This window comes from Sapajus apella, unplaced genomic scaffold (assembly GCF_009761245.1).
Source record: "Sapajus apella isolate SASKATOON/1434 unplaced genomic scaffold, GSC_monkey_1.0 scaffold6, whole genome shotgun sequence".
Lineage (NCBI taxonomy): Eukaryota > Metazoa > Chordata > Mammalia > Primates > Cebidae > Sapajus > Sapajus apella.
Genome location: NW_022436946.1, coordinates 48,492,251 through 48,515,878, shown reverse-complemented (window position 1 = coordinate 48,515,878; position 23,628 = coordinate 48,492,251). Strand labels below are relative to the sequence as shown.

At 33.1% G+C, this 23,628-nt stretch overlaps 1 protein-coding gene across 4 annotated transcripts in view; it reads right to left on the bottom strand.

Moving 5' to 3' along the window:
- ASCC3 (activating signal cointegrator 1 complex subunit 3) overlaps positions 1 to 23,628 on the bottom strand; it is a 361,254-nt gene that overhangs the window by 290,178 nt on the left and 47,448 nt on the right. For all 4 annotated transcript variants that reach the window (XM_032275177.1, XM_032275179.1, XM_032275178.1 and 1 more), the window contains exons 5-8: positions 10,864 to 10,984; positions 3,128 to 3,332; positions 2,268 to 2,409; positions 1,546 to 1,671 (exon numbers count right to left, since the gene is read on the bottom strand). In XM_032275177.1, coding sequence (XP_032131068.1) covers positions 1,546 to 1,671; positions 2,268 to 2,409; positions 3,128 to 3,332; positions 10,864 to 10,984 — 594 coding nt within the window. The remainder of the gene's footprint in view (positions 1 to 1,545; positions 1,672 to 2,267; positions 2,410 to 3,127; positions 3,333 to 10,863; positions 10,985 to 23,628) is intronic.

Sequence of the window (23,628 nt, the reverse complement as noted above, 5' to 3'; positions counted from 1 at the left end):
TAAGCCACCTGGTCTGTGGTCTTTTGTTATGGCAGATAAATACAGTTTGTAATCACCAAAAACTATCAATAAAATGAATGTCCTTCAATAGGTGAACAGTTTAAAACAAAAACAAAAACAAAATTGTGGTCATCTGTATCATGATTGGTAGGCAGAAAATGTCCACATCCTAAATCCTAATCCATAGAGTCTGTGAATACATCAAATTATATAGGATATGGACATTAAGGTGGCAGACGGAATTAACCTACTAGAAAAACTCCAATAATTCAAATAAAAATTAACAAAATACTTATTTAAAAATAAGAATGATAGAAAAATAAAAAAGCCTTTCATTCATTATTCATTTAAATGAATGTCAATGATGCTTTTTAAAACTATAAAGATTTAATACATAAAATAAAACTTAATAAATCTCAATGATGATACTGCTTATAATGATTGATAAGATTTATAACAATTGCATTATAATTATTTAATTTTATTGGCTGTCAGTCCTGATTGTATTTTAGAATCACCTATAGAGCTTCAAATAATCATCCCCAAAACATTGATACCTGGACCTTTTCGAAGAGATTAGGACTTAAATAGTAGCAAGGCACTTGGATTATGAAAAAGTTCTACAAGTACTTCTGATGTACAAGATATAACTAGAATTTTATTCTACTATAAAAACTTATTGTAAAAAACAACTTTATAACAAGTGCAGAAATACGTTTACTGAAACAGAAAGACACACATAACTATACACACACACACACACACACACACACACACACACAAACTATATATGATGTAATTCCATTTTTCTGAAAGAAAATACATAAGGACACATATGTATAGAATGGAGTTCATTTTGGTTGACAGTAGGTGCTCTTTACATGTTTTATGCTGCTGTTTTTGCTTGCCTGTATTATTTGTTATTTCTGAATGATTCTATATAACATATATGAAAAAACACAGCAACTTAATTTTGATATGGATAAGATTAACTTTCAATAATATGAATACTTTAACCTAAACTAAGGAATATTATATTTTGAGATAGAGTAAATGTGACAAAATTTTATCAAATGGTGAATCTAAATGAATGATATACAGATAGAACTATTTATGCCATTTTCCACAGGTCAGACATTCAAAATTTAAAAATTGAGAAAAATTAATTCTTAAAAATACTTTGGAATTTGCCATCTTCCCAAAAAGATTCTATTATAGGTTGACCATTTGATACAATCAATACAATAAAAAATCCTTTAAAACATTTTATTTAAATCAGTTTACATCAGTTAAACCAAACACTTAGCTGAAAAGAAAACATGAAACATAGAAATATATGCACAAAAATATATACACATTTAATATATGAAGAAATATATAGTGTATATGTTTTTTAATTTATACTCTCTTATGTAATTGCTAGTAACCAACTACATATGTCTGTACAGTATAATACCTTTTTTAAAACAATTTTTCCAGTATAAATTTATTCATACCACATATCAAACCTCAAAAAGTATCAACTCTATAAAGGGCTTATCTCACCTCATCTAAGTCTTGGATATAAACTGGCTTTTCCTCAAAGCTGAGTGGCATTGGTTCGCTGTAAGGAATCCTTACTTCTTCATAAAGCTTGTTATTCTCTCTTTGGATTCCTTCTGGCAAAATCATCTATAAACACCAAAAATAAAAATTCAATAATAATAAAAAATACACTTGATCTTATAAAGATTCTTTAGAAAGAGAGAGAAAAAAACACCACTGGTTTTATAAAACAGCACTGGTAAATAAACTTAGCAAATTTAAAAGAAAACAAACCTAAATAGAACAAAAATAAATGCAAAATTCCACTCACATAAAGCATTAACATCAGGTATTTTATATAGCACACAGGCCACAGTATGTTGATGACTCTTAACATATATACTAATTAGATGGTACACCTGAATACAAATGTATTCCTATAATTAGGAAAATGTACAATAAACTATATAGTGTAAAGTTTAGCCAAACAATGATGCAACTGATAAAACTCAAAAATATAAACTGCGATAATAATGAAAGGGAGGGAAACAAATATGTTCTCAATATCTATTATATGTCAGGAGCTTTACATATACCACATTATGTCATTTTCCCCAAAACTTTAGAATAAAATTTAGCATAGTCAACTAGTGTTAGACTCATGAAGGAAACAGGGAAAATCTACACGTCATTTCCTTAGAATAGGCATATTATTCAAAACTAGTTCTATAACAGTGACATACCTTTGCACCAGCAATAAATGCTGATGTTTTCATGGCTTGAGCCTGGGAATCATACACATGAGGATAATGTATTTTTTCAATGTCTACGTCTCTCTGCCTGTTCAGAATTGGAACATTTCTAGCATTCAGAAGTGCCTGCTCTCTGTAAATATAAAAAATAGACCTAATTTGAAATTTTTATCTCGAAAAGTAATGCATACACTAAAACAAGATAATTATAAAAAAATCGGAGGTAGCCTTCTATCGTAAAAAAGAATAATTAAACTACAAAAAGGAAGATTTTAGAAATCCTGAAATTTTCTGGGTAACCAAATAGAATTCAGCATATTTTTAGGTATTATTTTTAGATAACACCACCTGGTACGTTTGATTTAATGTTCTTTATAATTTTGTTTTTTCACAATTCAAAGAAGTTTATTTAACAAGGTATAAATTTCTTTTCTGAAATGTGTTTCAATAATTAAAAAATCAAGTATAATAATGCTTAGATTTCATTTTTCTCCTTTATACTTCTAAAGAACATTTTTAAAAAGGTACATTAAGCACAGAAATGAAATGTATCTCAAATTTACGTAAGCTATTTAAATCTTAACCTAGAGCTGTGTACACAGCACCTAACAATAGCCTACGTCTATAATCTAAATCTCTATCTACTTGGATGCGAACAAGAATATTCTAATTAAGCAGATCATTGATTTCTTATCCCAGAAAATCAGGTATTCATAAAACAAACTTCTATTAAGAAAACATGACTTTAAGTAAAAATCACCTATACTGCTAAGACTAAACAAAAAAATGATAATAATACATAAAAGCGGCAATTACAACACAAGCATTTTTCAGTTTCTGGCTTTTATTACCTTTGTATCCGCAATTCCTTAGGATCAAAGCACATAAGTCCTTCTGAAACTTCTAAATCTTCTCCAGCCTTTTTTTCACGTCTGGCAATTCTTTTTTCTTCACGGCGATATTGTTTCATTAACTGCTTTTCTTGTTCAGACTGAATAGTGACTTGACAACCATAATTGGGTTTAGCATTTTCTCCTAAAATTTTTTTACAATTGTCTAAGAAGCAAATTTAAGAAATACAATGTTTTATAAATCTGAATATGATTTATTCTTCTTGAAAACCATTTCTTTTCTCCACCCCAGAATACATAATGCTCTAACAATTCATTTTTTAAAGCTGTCACATTCAATTATTATGTTTTAAGCAGAGTTTTTAAAAACCATAGTATCTAAATAAAGTTACATAGTGTCTTAAGAAAAGCCAGCAGTATTTTCTTCCTACAGACTCAACAGTTTAATCACTCACATTATAAATTCTTACATATAACATTAGGAACCTAAAAATTCAATTTTATCATTTGAAATAATTTGCTTATGTAATTTCAATAAATATAATATCAATGCTAATTAGCATTTACTGTTAATACAGCAATAAAATAAACTACCTACTAAACAACTTTTTTCTATGTAATAGACCTTATGCAGTTAAGCTGTATATATGTTACTACTTAATTATTTATACATTACATAAAATTTATTAGCAGTAGTTCAGGACATACTTAAGACAATGACTAAGCAAATAAAGCAAAAGTATGGTCTGCCTTTTCACCAAAACACAGCTTTTAAACAATAGAAAAACCAAGTGAATTAAAGCTCAATGTTTATAAAGTTTACTTTAGGTTTGTGGTTTGGTCAACTCAGTATTCAGGAAAAATTTTCTTCCAACAGGATTACCTTCTGTGTTTGTTTAAATCTTTACAAGCAACAGTATCTTCACTTACTGCAACTATAAAGCAACTAATAGGAATGTGGTTGAAAGTAATCCAAGTGAATACGCATTTATTGTAGTGAGGTCCTACTCAGTTCTAGGCACTGCAGCTACGCTAGGAAGACAATGAAGAATGAGACTTGGTCCATACTCTGACAGAGCACTGTGCAAATTATTTTATTGAATTACAACATCCAATATAGAACAGAGAAGGAATTAGGCATAGCATTAAGATGGGAAAATTAGCTTTCTAATTCACTTAAGTTGAATCCTCACAATTCTCAGACATTTGTTACTCCCCTATTGCATTATTCTGAATATGTCATTAAACTCTCAATCACAGGGAAAACTTGTATAATGGCTTTATAAGCCTTTAAAAGAAAAATATGTCTCAAAATTATGAAATAAAATAAAATCTCATGTATATTAGGACTATATTTTACAGTTCTGAAAAAAGCATTTTCCTAAGTCTTATATCCCTTATTTTGAATTCAGTCTTAAATACCTACTATAATAACAGAATTTATAATTAGCATTCAGTGTTAGAAAAAGAATGTAACTTTCTGCCAATTTTCACATGGACTCTGAACTCTTGATAAAAGTTAACTTGTCTGCAAAGTTATACAATCAGCAACACACATATTTAGCAGAATGTTTAAATGTGAATAATGCCATGTACTTAATATCAGAAATGAACGTTAAAGATTTTAAGCGTGAAACTGTAAATACTTTGGGTGACATACTAAATGCTATGCCAATGTCATTAAATTTTAAGCAAATGTGGCAGTAATAAAATATTATACATACTTCTGATCATCCAAATAAAATGAAAATTATAAGAAGAAAATATGTCTACCTCACAGCTTAAAAAGTCTTAATTAGAACATACATACTAGAATCCTGTAAGGCTGAGTATAATAGGTAATTTCAAAAAATCAAGTTGTAAAGCAGTAAAAGTTTAAATGTAGGTTCTCCTAGCTGGGTTAGGTTAACTGTAGAGACTGACCTGCAAAATTGAAATAAATATCCTCAACAGTAATTCTAACACAAGTTATTCTGAAGAACTATGCAGAATTTTGTATCCTTTTAGAATGGTCATTTAAAAGTGTGTAGCACTTCCCCCTTGCTCTCATGCTCCAACTCCTGATGTGTAAGATGCCTGCTCCCCTTTTGCCTTCTGCCATGATTGGAAGCTTCCTGAGGCCTCCCCAGAAGCAAAAGCTGTTAATGCATCATGTACACCCTGAAGATTGTAAGCCAGTTAAACCTCTTTTCTTTATAAACTACTCAGTCTCAAGTGTTTATAGCAATGTGAGAATGCACTGATACAAAAAGTATATTGATTCTAAGAAATTATCCTAATAGAATAAAATTTATGACATCAACATAATAAACATGAATAAATCATCAGTTTCCAAAAAATATATAAACCTGGACTTCTATTAAACTTTGTATTAATAAATTACCACTATTAAAAGGTAGAATCAGGCTGGACACTGTGGCTCACACCTGTAATCCAAACATTTTGGGAGGCTGAGGTGGGAGGACTGCCTGAGGCTAGTAGTTTGAGACTACCCCGGGCAACATGGGGAGACCTCATCTTTATTTTTTTTTTAAATTAATTAATCAGGCATGGTGGCACACACCTGTGGACCTATTTACTTGGGAGGCTAAGAGGAGCACCTGAGCACAGAAGGTTGAGGCTGCAGTAATCCCCAATTGTGCCACTGCTCCCTAGCCTGAGCAAGAATGCAAGGGCCTGTCTCAAAAACAAAAGCTAGAATCAGCAAATATCTCTTTATTAATATAGGAGACTGACAAAAGAAATACCAAATTCTCAGAATTTACAACACTGTAGGACTAGGTATTTAAACTCATTTGTATTCTTTGGCAGATACCCATTTTAGATGCTCATAATCCTTGCTGGCTTACTGCAATTTCTGGATATATACTATTCAACAGGTGTGATATGGTTAGGCTTTGTGTCCCCGCACAAATCCCACCTTGAATTGTAATCCCCATAATCCCCAGGTGTTGAGGGAGGAAACTGTGGGAGGTGACTGATCACAGGGGCAGTCACTGAGATGCTGTTCAGTCACCCCCATGCTGCTCTAGTGATAGTGATTGAGTTCTCAGGAGATCCGATAGTTTTATGTTTGGCAAGTTTCTCCTGTACATACTTTTCTCTCCTGTCGCCATGTGAAGTAGGTTCTTGCTTCCCTTTTACCTTCTGCCAAGTTTCCTGAGGTCTCCAGCGATGTGGAACTGGGAGCCAATTAAATCTCCTTTGTTTACACATTGCCCAGTCTCAGGTAGTATTTTTATAGCAGTGTGAAAACAGACTAATACAAGGTAGGAGCACTCTTGGAGGAAGGCAGAATAGAAATGTTCAATACACTTAAAGAACAAAGGGACTTGCTGACAAAGTTGCTAAATTCATATTTTCCAAGAATCTTACAATCTCAAAGCAACTTTAAGGTTCTGAGAACATTTATTAGTATCAAAGAAATCTGTTAAGAAACACAGAAAATTTGTCAGAAATTTTAGATTTAAATCATAGCTGTTTTTATCATTTCCTTTTAGTGCAATAATAATAAATGTAAGAAAATGAGGGCATAACTTACAAGAATGATAGATATTAAATAGTTTGAAGACAGTTGCCAGATTTCTTATGCTCATATACTTTTTTAAAATCCCAAACTATCTGTAGGGCTGGCAAAAAACACTGTGGTAAAGGTAAAAAAAATATATATATATTTTTCTGTTTATCACTTAAAATCTGAGTTTTGCATCAGCTATGTTGTAAGTCAACCTTTTTAAAAAATAATTTTGGTTCCCTAGTCAATTCTTCTAATTTTTCAGGGATTTAAAAATATATGTAATAACATATATTTTCAATATGCTCAGCGTGATAATTGCATTGTGCTTAGACATGTGCTAAAGATTTTATAGGTAAAGTACCTAAAGGTCTACAACTTCCTGTCATTGTTCAGCAAAAATTTAAAAAGTAGGTGTAAGTGTAAAGGGTCTAGGAGGAGCCAAATGTTAAAAACTAATGAATCTATATGAAAGGTAAAGAATGATCATTGTATTATTCTTACAATTTTAACTATAGGTTTGAAAGTTCTCAAAATAAAAAGTTGGAGAGAAATTAAACTACTACTTGGGCCCACAGTAATTACATGTGTATTTTCTCTTTAAAGAAAATTGGCCATGCAGAAGCTCTTTAATTAGGTCCCATTTGTCAATGAAGTAAGCAAACAACCTCTAGAACTAGAAAAAAATAATTGTATCCGAGAAAGGCCTAATATCCAGAATCTATAAGAAACTTAAATCAATAAGCAAAAAACAAATAACCACATTAATAAACACTTAAAAAAAAAAAAAAAAGGCTGGGCACAGTGGCTCATGCCTGTAATCCTAGCACTTTGGGAGGCTGAGGCAGGTGGATCATGAGGTCAAAAAATCGAGACCCCCCTGTCTAACATGGTAAAACCCCATCTCTACTAAAAATATAAAACTTAACTGAGCGTGGTGGCACATGCCTGTAGTCCCAGCTACTCAGGAGGCTGAGGTGGGAGGATCACTTGAACCCAGGAGGTGGAGGTTGCAGTGAGCCAAGATCATGCCACTGCACTCCTGCCTGGTGAAGAGTGTGACTCTGTCTCAAAAACAAGACATACAAGCAGCCAACAAATGCTAATCATCACCAGTCATCAGAGAAAAACAAATCATGAGCACAACGAGACACCAACTCACACCAGCCAGAATGGCTATTATTAAAAAGTCAAATAATAACAGATGTTGGCACAGCTGCAGGAAAAAGGAACATTTACATACTTGGTAGGAATGTAAATTAGTCCAGCCACTGTGAAAAGTAGTTTGGAGATTGCTCAAAGAGTTTACAACAAGAGTTACCATTTGATCCAGCAATTCCATCACTGGGTATATACTGCCAAAAAACTCAATCCTTATACTAAAAAGACATAGGGACACACATGTTCATCATAGCACTATTCACAACAGGAAAGACACAGAATCAACCTAAATTCCCATCAACAGTGGACTGGATAAGGAAAATGCAGTTTGAACCTATGAACCATGGAACCCTATGCAGCCATAAAAATATAAAATCATTCTGGTTTTCCTGAATAGAGTCCATAGTAACATTTTTCTTATAACTCACTATGTAACAGCTGTCATTTTACAGTGAAAGAACCATTAGAATGTTCTTTTTTTTTTAATGGCATTTTAGGTTTCAGGGTACATGTGAAGAACATGCAAGATTGTTGCATAGGTACACACATGGCAGTGTGATTTGCTGCCTTGCTCCCCATCACCTATATCTGGCATTTCTCCCCATACTATCTCTCCCCAACTCCCCATCCCCTACTGTCCCTCCCCTATCTCCCCCAACTGACCCCAGTGTGTGATGCAACCTTCCCTGTGTCCATGTGTTCTCATTGTTCAACACCCACCTATGAGTGAGAACATGCAGTGTTTGATTTTCTGTTCTTGTGTCAGTTTGCTGAGAATGATGGTTTCCAGGTTCATCCATGTCCCTACAAAGTACACTAACTCATCATTTTTGATGGCTGCATAGTATTCCATGGTGTATATGTGCCACATTTTCCCTGTCCAGTCTATCATCGATGGGCATTTGGGTTGGTTCCAGGTCTTTGCTATTGTAAACAGTGCTGCAACGAATATTCGTGTGCATGTGTCCTTATAGTAGAATGATTTATAATCCTTTGGATATATAGCTAGTAATGGGATTGCTGGGTCAAATGGAATTTCTATTTCTAGGTCCTTGAGGAATCGCCACACTGTCTTTCACAATGGTTGAACTAATTTACACTCCCAACAATAGTGTAAAAGTGTTCCTATTTCCCCATATCCTCTCCAGCATCTGATGTCTCCAGATTTTTTAATGATTGCCATTCTAACTGGCATGAAATGGTATCTCAATGTCGTTTTGATTTGCATTTCTCTCATGACCAGTGATGATGAGCATTTTTTCATGTTTGTTGGCCTCATGTATGTCTTCTTTTGTAAAGTGTCTGTTCATATCCTTTGCCCACTTTTTAATGGGCTTGTTTTTTTCTTGTAAATCTGCTTTAGTTCTTTGTAAATTCTGGATATCAGCCCTTTGTCAGAAGGGTAGATCGCAAAAATTTTTTCCCATTCTGTTGGTTGCCAATTCACTCTAATGATTGTTTCTTTTGCTGTGCAGAAGCTGTGGAGTTTGATTCATTCCCATTTGTCTATTTTGGCTTTTGTTGCCAATGCTTTTGGTGTTTTGGTCATGAAGTTCTTGCCCATGCCTATGTCCTGAATGGTTTTGCCTAGATTTTCTTCTAGGGTTTTTATGGTGTTAGGTCTTACGTTTAAGTCTTTAATCCATCTGGAGTTAATTTCAGTATAAGGTGTCAGGAAGGGCTCCAGTTTCTGCTTTCTGCACATGGCTAGCCAGTTTTCCCAACACCATTTATTAAACAGGGACTGCTTTCCCCATTGCTTGTTTTTGTCAGGTTTGTCAAAGATCAGATGGTTGTAGATGTGTGGCATTATTTCTGAGGCCTCTGTTCTGTTCTGTTGGTCTATATCTCTGTTTTGGTACCAGTACCATGCTGTTTTGATTACTGTAGCCTTGTAGTATAGCTTGAAGTCTGGTAGTGTGATGCCTCCCGCCTTGTTCTTTTTGCTTAGAATTGACTTGGCTATACAGGCTCTCTTTTGGTTTCATATGAAGTTTAAGGTGTTTTTTTCCAGTTCTGTGAAGAAGGTCATTGGTAGCTTGATGGGGATAGCGTTGAATCTGTAAATTACTTTGGGCCGTGTGGCCATTTTCACGATATTGATTCTTCCTAACCATGAACATGGAATGTTTCTCCATCTGTTTGTGTCCTCTCTTATTTCATTGAGCAATGGCTTGCAGTTCTTCTTGAAGAGGTCCTTTACGTTCCTTGTTAATTGTATTCCTAGGTATTTTATTCTCTTTGTGGCAGATGTGAATGGCAGTTCCTTCTTGATTTGGCTCTCTTTAAGTCAGTTATTGGTGTATAGGAATGCTTGTGATTTCTGCACATTGATTTTGTATCCTGAGACTTTGCTGAAGTTGCTTATCAGTTTCAGGAGATTTGGGACTGAGATGATGGGGTCTTCTAGATATACAATCATGTCGTCTGCAAATAGAGACAATTTGACTTCCTCCTTTCCTATTTGAATATCCTTTGTTTGTTTTTCTTGCCTGATTGCATGATGTTCTTTGCAACAACATGAATGCAACTGGAGGTCCTTATCCTAAGTGAATTAATTAAGAAAACCAAATACCTCATGTTCCCACTTTAAGTTGGAGCTAAACATTGGGTACACACAGTCGCAAAGATGGAAAAAACACACTAACTAGGGAGTCCAAAAGACAAGTAACAGGGAGTAGGGAAAGGGCTAAAAAACTACCTATCAAGTACTATGTTCACTACTTGGGTGACAGAATCTGTATCCCAAACCTTAGCATCAAACAATATACCCATGTAACAAACCTGCACATGTACCTCCTATTTGCAAAATAAAAGAAGCACATTTGTGTATTCTAAGTAGTTTTACCTTTACCAAAAAATGCCATATTCAAACACTGCCCTCCTATTTAGATCACTTATGTTTGTTTCATAATATGCCATATCTAAAATCTATTTAACAGAGTAATATCAGTAAATTATATAATAAACCAAAAGATATTTAAATGTAATTACATTACAAACATTTGCTAACCAATGAATCTTTTGTTTAAATTACAATTACCGCTGCATACTTTCTTACCTTGAAGAGCCTGAAACTTATGATCATTTGAAGAATTAAGAAATCTATCCACAATTGTAATTCTGTTCTGGAGGAGTTTCTCAATAAGTTCAAGTCCTTCGGGTCCCAGCAGTTCAAATAGCTTATAAAAAGAGAAAAAAGTAACAAACATTTGTTACCTCAAAGTTTAACTTGTTCAAGTTATTAACAACCTATTAAACAGAGGTGTAAACCCAAACTAATCTCAAAAAGTTTAATAAAAAGTTATTTAAACTAAGATAAATGACTCTTCACATTCCCAAGAATTTTTATAAAGGCTATCTGCAATTTTATAATTAAAAAACAGTACTCAATTTTTTAAAATAATTAAGATTTTAATACATAACTCTAAATCACAGAATAACAAATTCTTGGTATAACCAAATGAAATTCTAAAATAATTTAATTTGCTCTTCAACATATCATTCTGGTTTTCCCAGAGTCCAGAGTACTATTTTTCTTACAGCTTACTACCCAACAGCTGTCATTTTAGCATTAAGGAATCATTAGAATGATTTAATGAATCATGACTTCGTGCCAATTTTTTACATGTATTTTAAATGCTAAATGAATTTGAAATCTAAAACACAGTGCTGCAAGTGCTTTACAGAACTTTATAAAAAATTTCCCAAGCATATCCCACTCTCCTATACAGAGTAGTTATCAAAGATTAAGTTGATATCAGAGTTAGAGAACCAGTGTTAGGATTCAGAGAGTTTCACTATATAATTGCACAATATAAGTATTCTAGAAAATCTCTAGGCTTCTGCAGGTATGACCTGGGAAGATACATATATTTATTGTTTTGAAATATTATACTCTAATTTTGCATATGAATATGTTATGCTAACTAAATTCTAACCACTCTCAGAGAATCCACACAAATAAAATCATAAAATAAAATTTTACTTTGTGTATATGGATGTTAAAAGTTCAATAAATATTTTCTTTTTGCTGTTCGTTTTACTGAAGTTATACACAAAGGGGCAACAAAAGAAACAAAATGAATTGTTAAGAATAATCCTGTCCAATCAATTTTAATTCTACTGGCCAGTATTTTTTTTCAAGTGTGCAGATGATCAAACTGGCCAGAATTTTTTATTGAACACATTATATGCCAGGTACTATGATAGGCATTTTACTCATCCAATCTAACAAATCCTCCTAACATATTTTCACATTAAGGTATTATTATTATTGTTGGACTTAAGAAAAGAAAGCTTTAGAAAATTTACACAAATTGTCCAAAGTTACACAATAGTAGCATTGTTTGAAAATGACATCTATCTGAATCCAAGCCTAAAGAACTTTCCACTGCACTTTACTAACACTTTTGAATATTTTCCAGAAACCTGTGACCCTGAAATGAATATGAAATATATTGTAATATAAAAGATATCAAATTGGGTAATATAAAGGATATTAATTGAGGTTAATAAACTTTTGTAAAGGGAAACAGCAGAGGTAGCAATAAAGAGGCAAAGATAAGAAGTAGGGTCAAGAAATATGAAAGTAAATATATAACTTGTTACACCCGCCCTCTTCCCCTCAAAAAAAAAAGACTAATAATATGTGGCAGAAAGGGTTTAAGAAAGACAAGGATAACAGATGCTGCAAAACAAGACATAGTGTCTGTGTTCCCTTTCCTACCATACTTCCTCAAAGAATCACCCATCAATAAAGTATGCTATATGGAGTCCTGCAAGTCAAAATTATTTTCATAATAATACTTAGCTATTATTTGCCTTTCTCATTCTGTTGACATTATACTGATAATGCAAAAGCAATGGTGAGTAAAACTGCTGGTGCCTTTGTACAAATCAAGCTAATAGTATCAAATGAATTAGTAATCATTGTATTCTTTGCTGTCATACAAGCACAATTACAAAGAACAACAACAACACAAAGCCAACTTTACTTAAGAATGTCCTTAAGTGAAGCAATAAAAATTATGAGTTTTATACATTTCATGAGTATGTATCATTTTTAATATTCTGTGACAAAAGGAGATATATAGTTACTTCTACTACAATAAATATATGTATAAAAGTATTTTATAAAACTTTTATAGGAGTATAAAATTGCTAGTAAAGAGGCTTTCTATGTAACATCACTGATTTGAAAGAATGACTAAAGACAAATTAATTATTTAGATTAGGATAGCTGACAAATACTTTCTCAAAAATGAAAGTGAGCCTGCTACACAAAGAAAATAACTGAATGTATTTGTTGCCAATGCTAAAATGCAAGTTTTCAAGAGAAAATTAGAATTTTGAAAAACTTGCATTCACCACTGTAAATCTGACCATTACCCAAAACGTAAGACTTTTCTGATGATACCAGTGGTAAGATTAATGAATGGATGAATTCTTTTTATATTATATAATCAAATGTGTCAACATTTATAAGATTTGCATAACTCACTGAATCAATTATTTTCCAAAAACTTACACATGACATTATAAAATTATACACAGGTAAAAAATATCCATTAAAAATGAGAAAGCCAATAAATTTTCAGGAAACCTACTATAAAAATTCACTGATACACCAGATTTTCATTGTAACTAACTTGCAAGAAACTACTGCTTGTCGAGTTTTAATTTAGTGTTGAAAAAGAGTATTAAAAATTATTTGAAAAGGCTTTTAAAATATTATTCTCTTTTCTAACTGCATATCTATGTGAGGCTAGATTCCCTTCATATACTTAAACCAAAAATATATATTATAGCAGATTGAATACAGAAGCAGATATGAGAATCTGTTTTCTATTAAGCCAGATATTAAAAAAATAAAAAATAAACCAGACATTTAAAAGACTGCATAAACTTAAAATAATGCCACTTTTCTTTCTATATATTATAATTTTGAAAAATATAGTCAATTTTCATCAAGTTGCTAATTTCTATTATTATTGTTATTTTAAAATGAATAAATATATGTAGTCATGTGTCACTTAACAACATATATCCTGAGAAATACACAAGTAGGTGATTTTGTGGGAACATCATAGAGTGCACTTACGCAAACCTAAATGAGGCAGCATACTACACAGCTAGACTATATATGGTATAGCCTAATTCTTTTATGCTACCAACCTGAACAACATTTTACTATACTGAATACTAGAGTCATCTGAAATACAATGGTAAGTATTGGTGTATCTAACCATATGTAAACATAGATAAGATACAGTAAAAAATACTGTGCAAAAGATAAAAAATGGTATACCTATATACCTGAAAGAGCACTTACTATGAAGGAAGTCTGCAGGATTGGAAGTTACTCTAGTGGAGTCAGTGAGTGAGTAATGAGTAAATGTGAAGGTCTAGGACGTCACTATACTAACACAGACTTTATAAACACTGTTCACTTTGGCTACATTACATTTGTGTTTTCAAAAAAAAGTCTTCAATAGGTTGACCTCAACTTACTATAACTTTTTTACTTCATAAACTTATATTTAACTTTTTGACTCTTTCATAACACTTAGTTTAAAACACAAACACACTGGACAGCTTTACAAAAATATTGTCTGTCTTTATAACCTTATTCTATAAGCTTTCTTCTATTTTTAAAATTTTTATGTTTTCAACTTGTTAATTAAAAACTCACACACAAAAACAGATCAGCTCAGGCCTACACAAAGTCAGGATCATCAAGATGTCAATGGTGATAGAAATATTTCAGTTCTATTATAATATTTCAGGACCACTGTTGTTTATAATCCATCATTGACCAAAACATCATTTTGCAGCACATGACTGTACTTGAAGAGTTTCTCAGTTTTAGTTTCTGGTATAGTAAACACCAACAGACATAAATCACATCTTGGGGTACTCAATAACTTTTAAGAGCATAAAGAGGTTCTGAGATCATAAAGTTTGATATCTGATATCCAAGATTACTATAAAACATTTCTAAATGGTCACACTCTACTTATTTTATACCCACATCTCTATAGCTTTTCCATGCCATGGCACTTTGAAAAGTCATAGTATTTATAAAGTATATGAAGTAAATGGACAAGGCTACTCTGGCCAAAAGAGACTAAATAAAAGCCTAAGTGATCCTTGGCCCAGGCAACTGCCTTGAGGGTTAGTTAGTAAGAGTAGTATCCCAGGCAACCTACAACCCATTGTATTATATGCCCTAGCACACCAGAAGGAAACCTCTACTATACTAACACATAAATCTGTTCGTATATCGTGGTTTAAAATCCTTCATAGCATCCCAATCCTTACAAGATAAAATCCAAACCTCTGAGCACTGCCACATGATTGATATCTTCTATTGGCTGGTCCCAATAAGCCTGTCTGGCATCACATTCTTGTTTTCCCCAACTCATAAGTCCTTATCATTCAATGACACGAATCCATCTGCTACTCTGAAGGCATGCTCTTTCACATGGCCGATACGTCTATACATGCTGGTCCTGCTAGGCAGAAAGAACTTTCTAGTCTCCTCAGCCCAGTAACCTCTTCTTTTAGTTTTCAAAATCCAGCTCAAATAATAACTCTTCTCCAAAACTTTCTCTGTCTTTATTATGTTTTACGGCAGTCAGAACAGCATACAAAGCTTCCCCATTACGCTGTGTCTTCCTTAAAGGAAACTTCACTCTCTGTTTCTCCAAGAGTTAAAACAGTAGAAGACAAATGGCAAGTGCTAATTATATAAGATGCATCAAAGACATGTTTTATTCATAACAGTATTTTCTTTCACATTTTTAACCCTTAAATATCATATTTTTTCAAAGGGAATCATTAAAAGCAAAAGTTTTATTTACTAGATTAAACTCTTTCTAAATGAAAGTAAATACTGTCTCTAAAAATAATCTCAAAACAGAAAGAATCCTGTGTAGGTTGCTTTTGACACATAAAAAAGTCTTTTGCCAAACTCCAACCAACACAGGATGAAGATTAAGCTTTTGTTGTTGTGTTGTTGTTTAATCTCCTTCAATTGCTAGTAGTTGCAAGCGCTTTAAGGCCCTCCTGCAACCTCAAAAAAGGTTAACATATAACAAGCATAAGAGATGCCACTAAATCTACATTAAGATTCCTAAAAAAGTGGCCAGGCATGGTGGCTTACACCTGTAATCCCAGCATTTTGGGAGGCTGAGGTTGGCAGATCACGAGGTCAGGAGATTGAGACCATCCTGCCCCCATACAAATCATTAGCTGGGCGTGGTGGCGCACACCTGTAGTTCCAGCTATTCGGGAAGCTAAGGCAGAATTGCTTGAACTCAGGAGGTGGAGATTGCAGTGAGCCCAGATCGCACCACTGCACTACAGCCTGGGTGACAGTGTAAGACTCTGTCTCAAAAAACAAAAAAATTTCCTAAAAAACTGATAAGAAGTATTAACAGATCTGTGAAAAATAAAAGCAAGCAAATAGACAAAATAATAAACACAAGATCCACATTTGATCCTCCTTTCTTATATCCTTCAGGTATGCAAAAAAGTACTGAAGATGTGGCCAGGCACAGTGGGAAGAGGAAGCTTTCTGTCCATGTTTACCCCTTCCCATCCTCAAGTCACCTAGAGGAAATGTCCAACACCATAAATATTTCTGGAGTTGAATCGAAAATCACATAAGTGATTAACACAATGGAAATGAATGATAGGCCCATTTGTGGAACTCTAGTTTTTCCACACTTAATCTTGCACAGTCCTGGCCTTACAAGTATTAATTCTGTATTTCAAACATATATTAACTGTTATAAATGTTAACAATAAAGTGCTAAATTATAGCTCCAATAAGATCAAATATAGAAAAAAAATCACAGCTAAAGTTATCACCTCCCTTCTCAAATCTTCTTTCTTCCTTTATCACCAATTCTGTTAATGATGCAATCCTTCAGTGAAATTCAAGTTCAAACTATTCTGATCAGAATTTATTCTTTATTCTAGTTACACTTAATATCAAATAATACTACAGGTAAAGAGATTGTTCTTATCAGAAAAGCAGAGAAACTTAAAAATATAAAAAGGGGTCTGTTGGGGGGAAATAGGGGAGGGACAAAGCAGGGTGGGGAGTTGGGGAGAGATAGCACGGGGAGAAATGCCAGATGTAGGTGAAGGGGGGAAGGCAGCAAATCACACTGCCACGTGTGTACCTATGCAACAATCTTGCATGTTCTTCACATGTACCCTAAAACCTAAAATGCAATTAAAGAAAAAAGAAATTCAAAAAAATATCTATAAAAAAGACAGTTTATAGAATGAAATTACAAATAGTCCTTACATGTATCAAAACACACTGAAAAACACTCAGGCTCCCTTGTTATAAAAAACTTGCCTTGATTTCAGTAAACCTTTCAGATTGCCAAAAATTCGAACATTCAGGCCGGGCGCGGTGGCTCAAGCCTGTAATCCCAGCATTTTGGGAGGCCGAGGCGGGTGGATCACGAGGTCAAGAGATCGAGACCATCCTGGTCAACATGGTGAAACCCCGTCTCTACTAAAAATACAAAAACATTAGCTGGGCATGGTGGCGCGTGCCTGTAATCCCAGCTACTCAGGAGGCTGAGGAAGGAGAATTGCCTGAACCCAGGAGGCAGAGGTTGCAGTGAGCCGAGATCGCGCCATTGCACTCCAGCCTGGGTAACAAGAGTGAAACTCCGTCTCAAAAAAAAAAAAAAAAAAAAAAAAAAAAGAAAAAAATTCGAACATTCAACAGAGCATGTAGCTAGTGTGGACACGTTATCAACATTAATTCTTCCAATTCGTGAGCACACAATATCTTTCCATTTATCTGCATCTTCTTCAATTTCTTTTATCAATGTTTCATAAGTTTTCAATGTAGAGATCTTTCACATCCTTGGTTAAATCTATTTTCAGGTATTCTGTGTGTGTAGCTATTGTAAATGGGATTGTTTTCTTGATTTCTTTTTCAGATAGTTTGCTTTTAATGTATTAATATGGAAAAGCTACTGATTTTTGTATGTTGATTTTATATCCTAGAACTTTACTAAATTTGTTTATTCTAACAGTTTTTCAAGAGCCTTTAGGGTTTCCTATATATAAGACTGGATCATGTTGTCTGCAAACAAGGACAATTTAACTCCTTTCTTTCCACATTGGATTCCTTTTACTTCTTTCTCTTGCCTATCTCCTCTGGCTAGGCCTTCCAGTACCATGTTGAATAGAAGTGGCAAAAGTAGGCATTTTTGTCTTATTTTAAATCTTAAAAGTTTTCAACTTTTCCCCATTCAATATCATGTTAGCTGTAGGTTTGTCATATATGACCTATGTTATATTGAAGTACATTCCTTCTAATTTGTTGAGGGGTTTGTTTGTTTGTTTTGCCATTGTTAGGTATAATTTTATTTTTTAAATTTTTTAATTATTTATTATTTTAAAAAATTTATTTATTACACTTTAAGTTCTGGGGTACACGTGCAGATCATGCAGGTTTGTTACATAGGTATACACTTGCCATGGTGGTGGTTTGCTGTATCCATCGCCCCATCATCTGTATTAGGTATTTCTTCTAATGCTAACCCTCTCCAATACCCTCACTCCCTGCTATTCCTCCCCTAGCCCCCCACCCCCCAGGTCCTGGTATGTGATGTTCCCCTCCCTGTGTCTATGTGTTCTCATTGTTCAACATCCACTTATGAGTGAGAACATTTGGTTTTCTGATCTTGTGTAAGTTTGCTGAGAATGATGGCTTCCAGTTTCATCTATGTCCCTGTAAAGGACATGAACTCATCCTTTCTTATGGCTGCATAGTATTCCATGGTGCCTATGTGCCACATTTTCTTTATCCAGTCTATCATTGATGGGCATTTGGGTTGGTTCCAAGTCTTTGCTATTGTAAATAGCGATTCCACAAGAATCTAGAAATAGAAATTCCATTTGACCCAGCAATTCCATTACTGGGTATATACCCAAAAGATCATAAATAATTCTATTATAAAGACACATGTTGAGAGGTTTTAATCATGAAGTGATGTTGAATCTTGCCAAATGATTTTTCTGTGTCTACTGAAATAATCATAAAGGTTTTGTCCTTCATTCTATTCATGTGATATATCATGTTTATTTATTTGCAATATGTTGTACCATCCCTACATCCCTGGGATGAATCCCACTTGGTCATGGTGAATCATCCCTTTAATGTGCTGTTGAATTTGGATTGCTAGCATTTTGTTGAGAATGTTTTACATCTATGTTCATCAGCAATACTGACATATAGTTTTCTTTCCTCTTTGCATTCTTATCTGGTTTTGGTATCAGGGTACTTCTTAGCCTGTAGTGTAACTTTGGAAGTATCCACTCCTCTTCAACTTTTTGGAATAATTTGAGTAGAACAATTATAAGGTCTTTATTGGCAGAACTCAGCAGTAAAGCTATCAGATCCTGGAATTTTCTTTGATGGGAGACATTTTATTACTGATTTAATCTCATTACTTGTTATTGGTCTGTTCAGATCTTCTGGTGCTTCATGATTCAATTTTGGTAGGGTTTATGTATCTAGGAAGGTTAATATCCAAAATAATAAGTAAATTAAACTAGTCAATTGCAAAATACTCTGATAAATAATCCATCAAAAAATGGGCAAAAAATCTGAATAGACATTTCTCAAAAGAAGGCATACAAAAGGCCAACAGGTATAGGAAAAAAATGCACAACATCACCAATCATCAGGAAAATGCAAATCAAAACCACAGTAAGGTACCACTTCACTCCAAGTAGAATTGCTGTTACCAAAAAGACAAAAATAAACAAACAAAAAACAGATGTTGACACAGATGTGAAGAAAAGGTACCTCTTATACACTGTCAGTAGAAATGTAAACTAGCACAACCAGTATAAAAAACAATATGAAGGTTTCTCAAAAAATTAAAAATAGAACTATCATATGATCCAGCAATCCCACTACTGGATATATATCCAAAGGAAAACAAATCAGTACCTGTATTCCCATATTCACTGCAGCATTATTCACAACAGTCAAGATATGAATCAACCTAAGTGTCCATGTATGAATGGATAAAGAATATACTGTATATACATAATTGAATACTCTTAAGCTGTAAGAATGAATGGAATCCTGTCACTTGCAACAACATGGATGAACCTGGAGGACACTATGTTAAGTAAAATAAGCCGGACACAGTAAGACAAATACTATTTGATCTCCCTCACATGTAGAATCAAGAAGCTGATCTCATAGACATAGAGAGTACAATAGTGATTACCAGAGGCTGAGGAGACTGAGGGTGGAGGGAGAATAAGGAGAGTTTGGTCAATGGGTACAAAGTTACAGTTAGAGAAGAGGAATAAATGATGGCCTATTTAGCACACAGTAGGATGACTAGGGCTAACAATATTGTGTTGTGTATTTTAAAAAAGCTGGAAAAGAGGATTTTTAATATAAGAAAGGAATGATAAATGTATGAGATGAATATGCTAAACACTCTGACTTAATTTTTAAACAATGTATACATGTATTGAAACAACACACTAGACCCCACAAATATATATAATTATACATCCATTAAAAACAAAATTTGAAAAATTTTTAAAAGATGGTAAATAGTATGACCAAAAATATTTTACAAAATTAGAGTTGTTCTATACATTAAAGTAATAAACAGGATATATTATAAATTACAGTAAGCATAGTATGCAAAGAAAAACTGTATGCAATTTAGGAAATGTCCTTCTTTGAGATAAAAAGCAATTTTAGATTTGCATGTGAAATTTTAAAATGTCCATATTAAAAACTAACAATAGAAAGTATAATAAAAGAAGACAATGTTAAAACCTGAAAACACTTTTGAATTGACAGTTCATATGGATCTGAATGTGGATAATTATAAAAAGCAGATAATGTTATTTAAAACTTTATAAATTATTCTTAGTCTGAATTGCGGCACGGAAAATTATTAAGTATTCATACATTATAAAATAAGGTCATAAATAACATAAGAATATGACCATGATAATTATCACAGCATCTATTTATGTCTTAGGAAAAATGTCCATGCAAATTGTGGCTGTTTGCAGAGAATTAGATAAATTAAATTTACAGAATAACTAATGCTCATTATTTACCAGTTCTTAATTTACATAACAATTTAACAAAGCTAAAACCAAGGTCACTTACAACTTAATTAAGACAACTTGGAATGTGAACACTATTTATTCCCCACATACTATAATTAATTAGATGCATAGTAAATAAGTCAAAGCTAGGTACCGCTATGTATTTAAAAGCTTACTTTGCATTTTCATGTATATGGCAAAATGACAGCTTCTTTGATTCTTACAAAGATATGCTGACTTTAATTGTCTCGGAAGACAAGTTTCAACCATTAGGTGTGTATGTATGTGTGTGCTCATGCATGCAGACACATATATATATAACTTAGAATTAATGTATTAAATCTGAAATATTTGAGTGGTTACAGCAATTTCTAACTCTAATAATCATAACTTATTTGTGTTTACAAACTGACATGACATTATCCAAAATGTTTTTACTTATCTCAAATATGTTTAACAGAAATATATCATTTAATTAATACATTAATCATTTATTAATAAAATGCATTTATCTCATTTCTTCCCCATATCAATACATTATATGTAACTCTCAATATGTCTAATCCAAGTATCCATGTGCTCTTCCAAATCATCCTTAACAATATTCATTGTATCACATACTATTTTCCAGCATTCCCCTTAAAAGTATGCATGAAAGATCCAAAATAATGGGAGGGGGGTGATTAAACTTAGTTAGATTGCCTTTATCTCCCCAAACTTAAGAGTACTTGGCACGGAGTAGAGAATTAAGGACTGAATTAATGAGTGAGTGAACAGTATCAGAGAAGTAGTATAAAATTTGTCAAAATGTCTTATGCCATGTGCAACCATTCCAATTAAGAGCAAATTAGTTCAAAATCTGTTATTGCCATAAATTGGAAACATATATTTAAGCTCCTCATTGTGAGCTTAATATATTAATAATACATTTTTACCCACGTCTATAAAAAGACAATACATGACCCTGAAAACTCTGTAGGCTGACAGATATCTTAAAAGTCACAAAAATAAAACTTTCTATAAATCCGAACAAAAGTGATGATTTAGCATACACTTCTGCTTCTTCAATAACAAGTCTCACTACTTGCCAAAAGAGGTTGGTATATTTATAGGACATTGAAAATTGAAATGTTTGACTGAACTGAGATCTGTCCTCACATATTTTTTACTCAGAAATCCTAGTTATAACCCTTGGAACATCCTTCTTCCATATACAGCTCTTCAAGTATTAAGCTCATCTCTCTATCTCACCGGAGCTTTCTCTTTAAAAGGATAACCGACTACAGTTTTGTTTTGTTTTGTTTTGTTTGTTTTGTTTTTATAAATGTGAAAAAAGCAACATACAACAAAGATAAATAAAAGATATGGCTTGGGCTTTCCTAATACAGATTATAAAACTTAAAAGATCTGTAATAGAGGGTAAATTACTTCAACTATCTTGACCTTTCCCAAATGTTACATTCAGCTGAAAGTAGAACACAGGATTCTTGAGTTTTCCCTATGAAAATTTTACCTCTTTTAAAGTAAAAATAGTAATGAATAACCTAAAATAGCAGACAATGTGGAAGTGAAAAGAAACTTGGGAGAAAATAGCCATATCACTTTAGAGTACACATTATGAATACATTCAGGTATATACCCACAAATTAAAGACAGATAAAAGATACATGTGATCCAAATAACTTTCCACCCAAAACCAGTAAGGCTTTTGTATGCAAAACTTTCAATGACAGGAGTACATTCAAAAAGTTTATATACACATGAGTAAATATTTAGCATAAGAGTCTTCTTGTTTTTGACAGGCTCTCACTCTGTCACCAAGGCTGGAGGTCAATGGCATGATCATGCTCACTGAAGTCTCAACCTCCCAGGCTCAAGGGCCTCCTACCTCAGCCTCCCAAGTAGCTGTGACTCTTAGGCACATGCCACCACCCCGGCTAACTTTTTTTTTTTTTAGCATAAGGGTCTTTATTTGCTATTTATAATAGCAAAAAAACTAGATAAAATTTAAATCTTCAATAGCAAATAATAATAATACTCTGCAACCATTAAAAAATATTACATTATAGATTATTCTCATTACAACAAGCATTACAAAATGTTAAGAAACGTAAAAGCAGGTTCACAATTATATATGCTGTGTGCCCTAGTTTTTAAGTATTTTTATTTTTAAAAAGATGTACTCCAAAATATTTGCAGTAATTATGACTGAATAATGGTGGGTTCACAGATGATAAAGTTCCTGGATTCTGCTTATACATGGCCTAAGTTTTCTAAAATTATGATATATTTTTCAAAATTAGAAAAATATAGTTGTACAAAAAATGGGTGGCAATAAAAACTGAAATTTCCATCACTATCCTGAAAAAACAAAAGAGAAAAAAATTGACTGGCATCTGATAAAACACTATGGCTACACTAGTAGCCATAAACTGAGAAAATCAGAGGAACATAAGAGGAGAAAAATGGTGGAAAAGCACAATAAGGAACAAAAAAATGTTCTTTCCTTCAGGAAGATAAAAGTCATTCTCTCACTACTCCTTTTGCCTGCATCTCCTCTTACAGAGAATATTAGCTTAAAACAGAAAAAAGCAGAACAAAACCCACAAATATTGAATGCTATCTACAGTAAAGGAGACAGTAGTAAGGAATATCCTAGCCTTTCAAATAAGTTCAAGTATGCAGGCCCTGA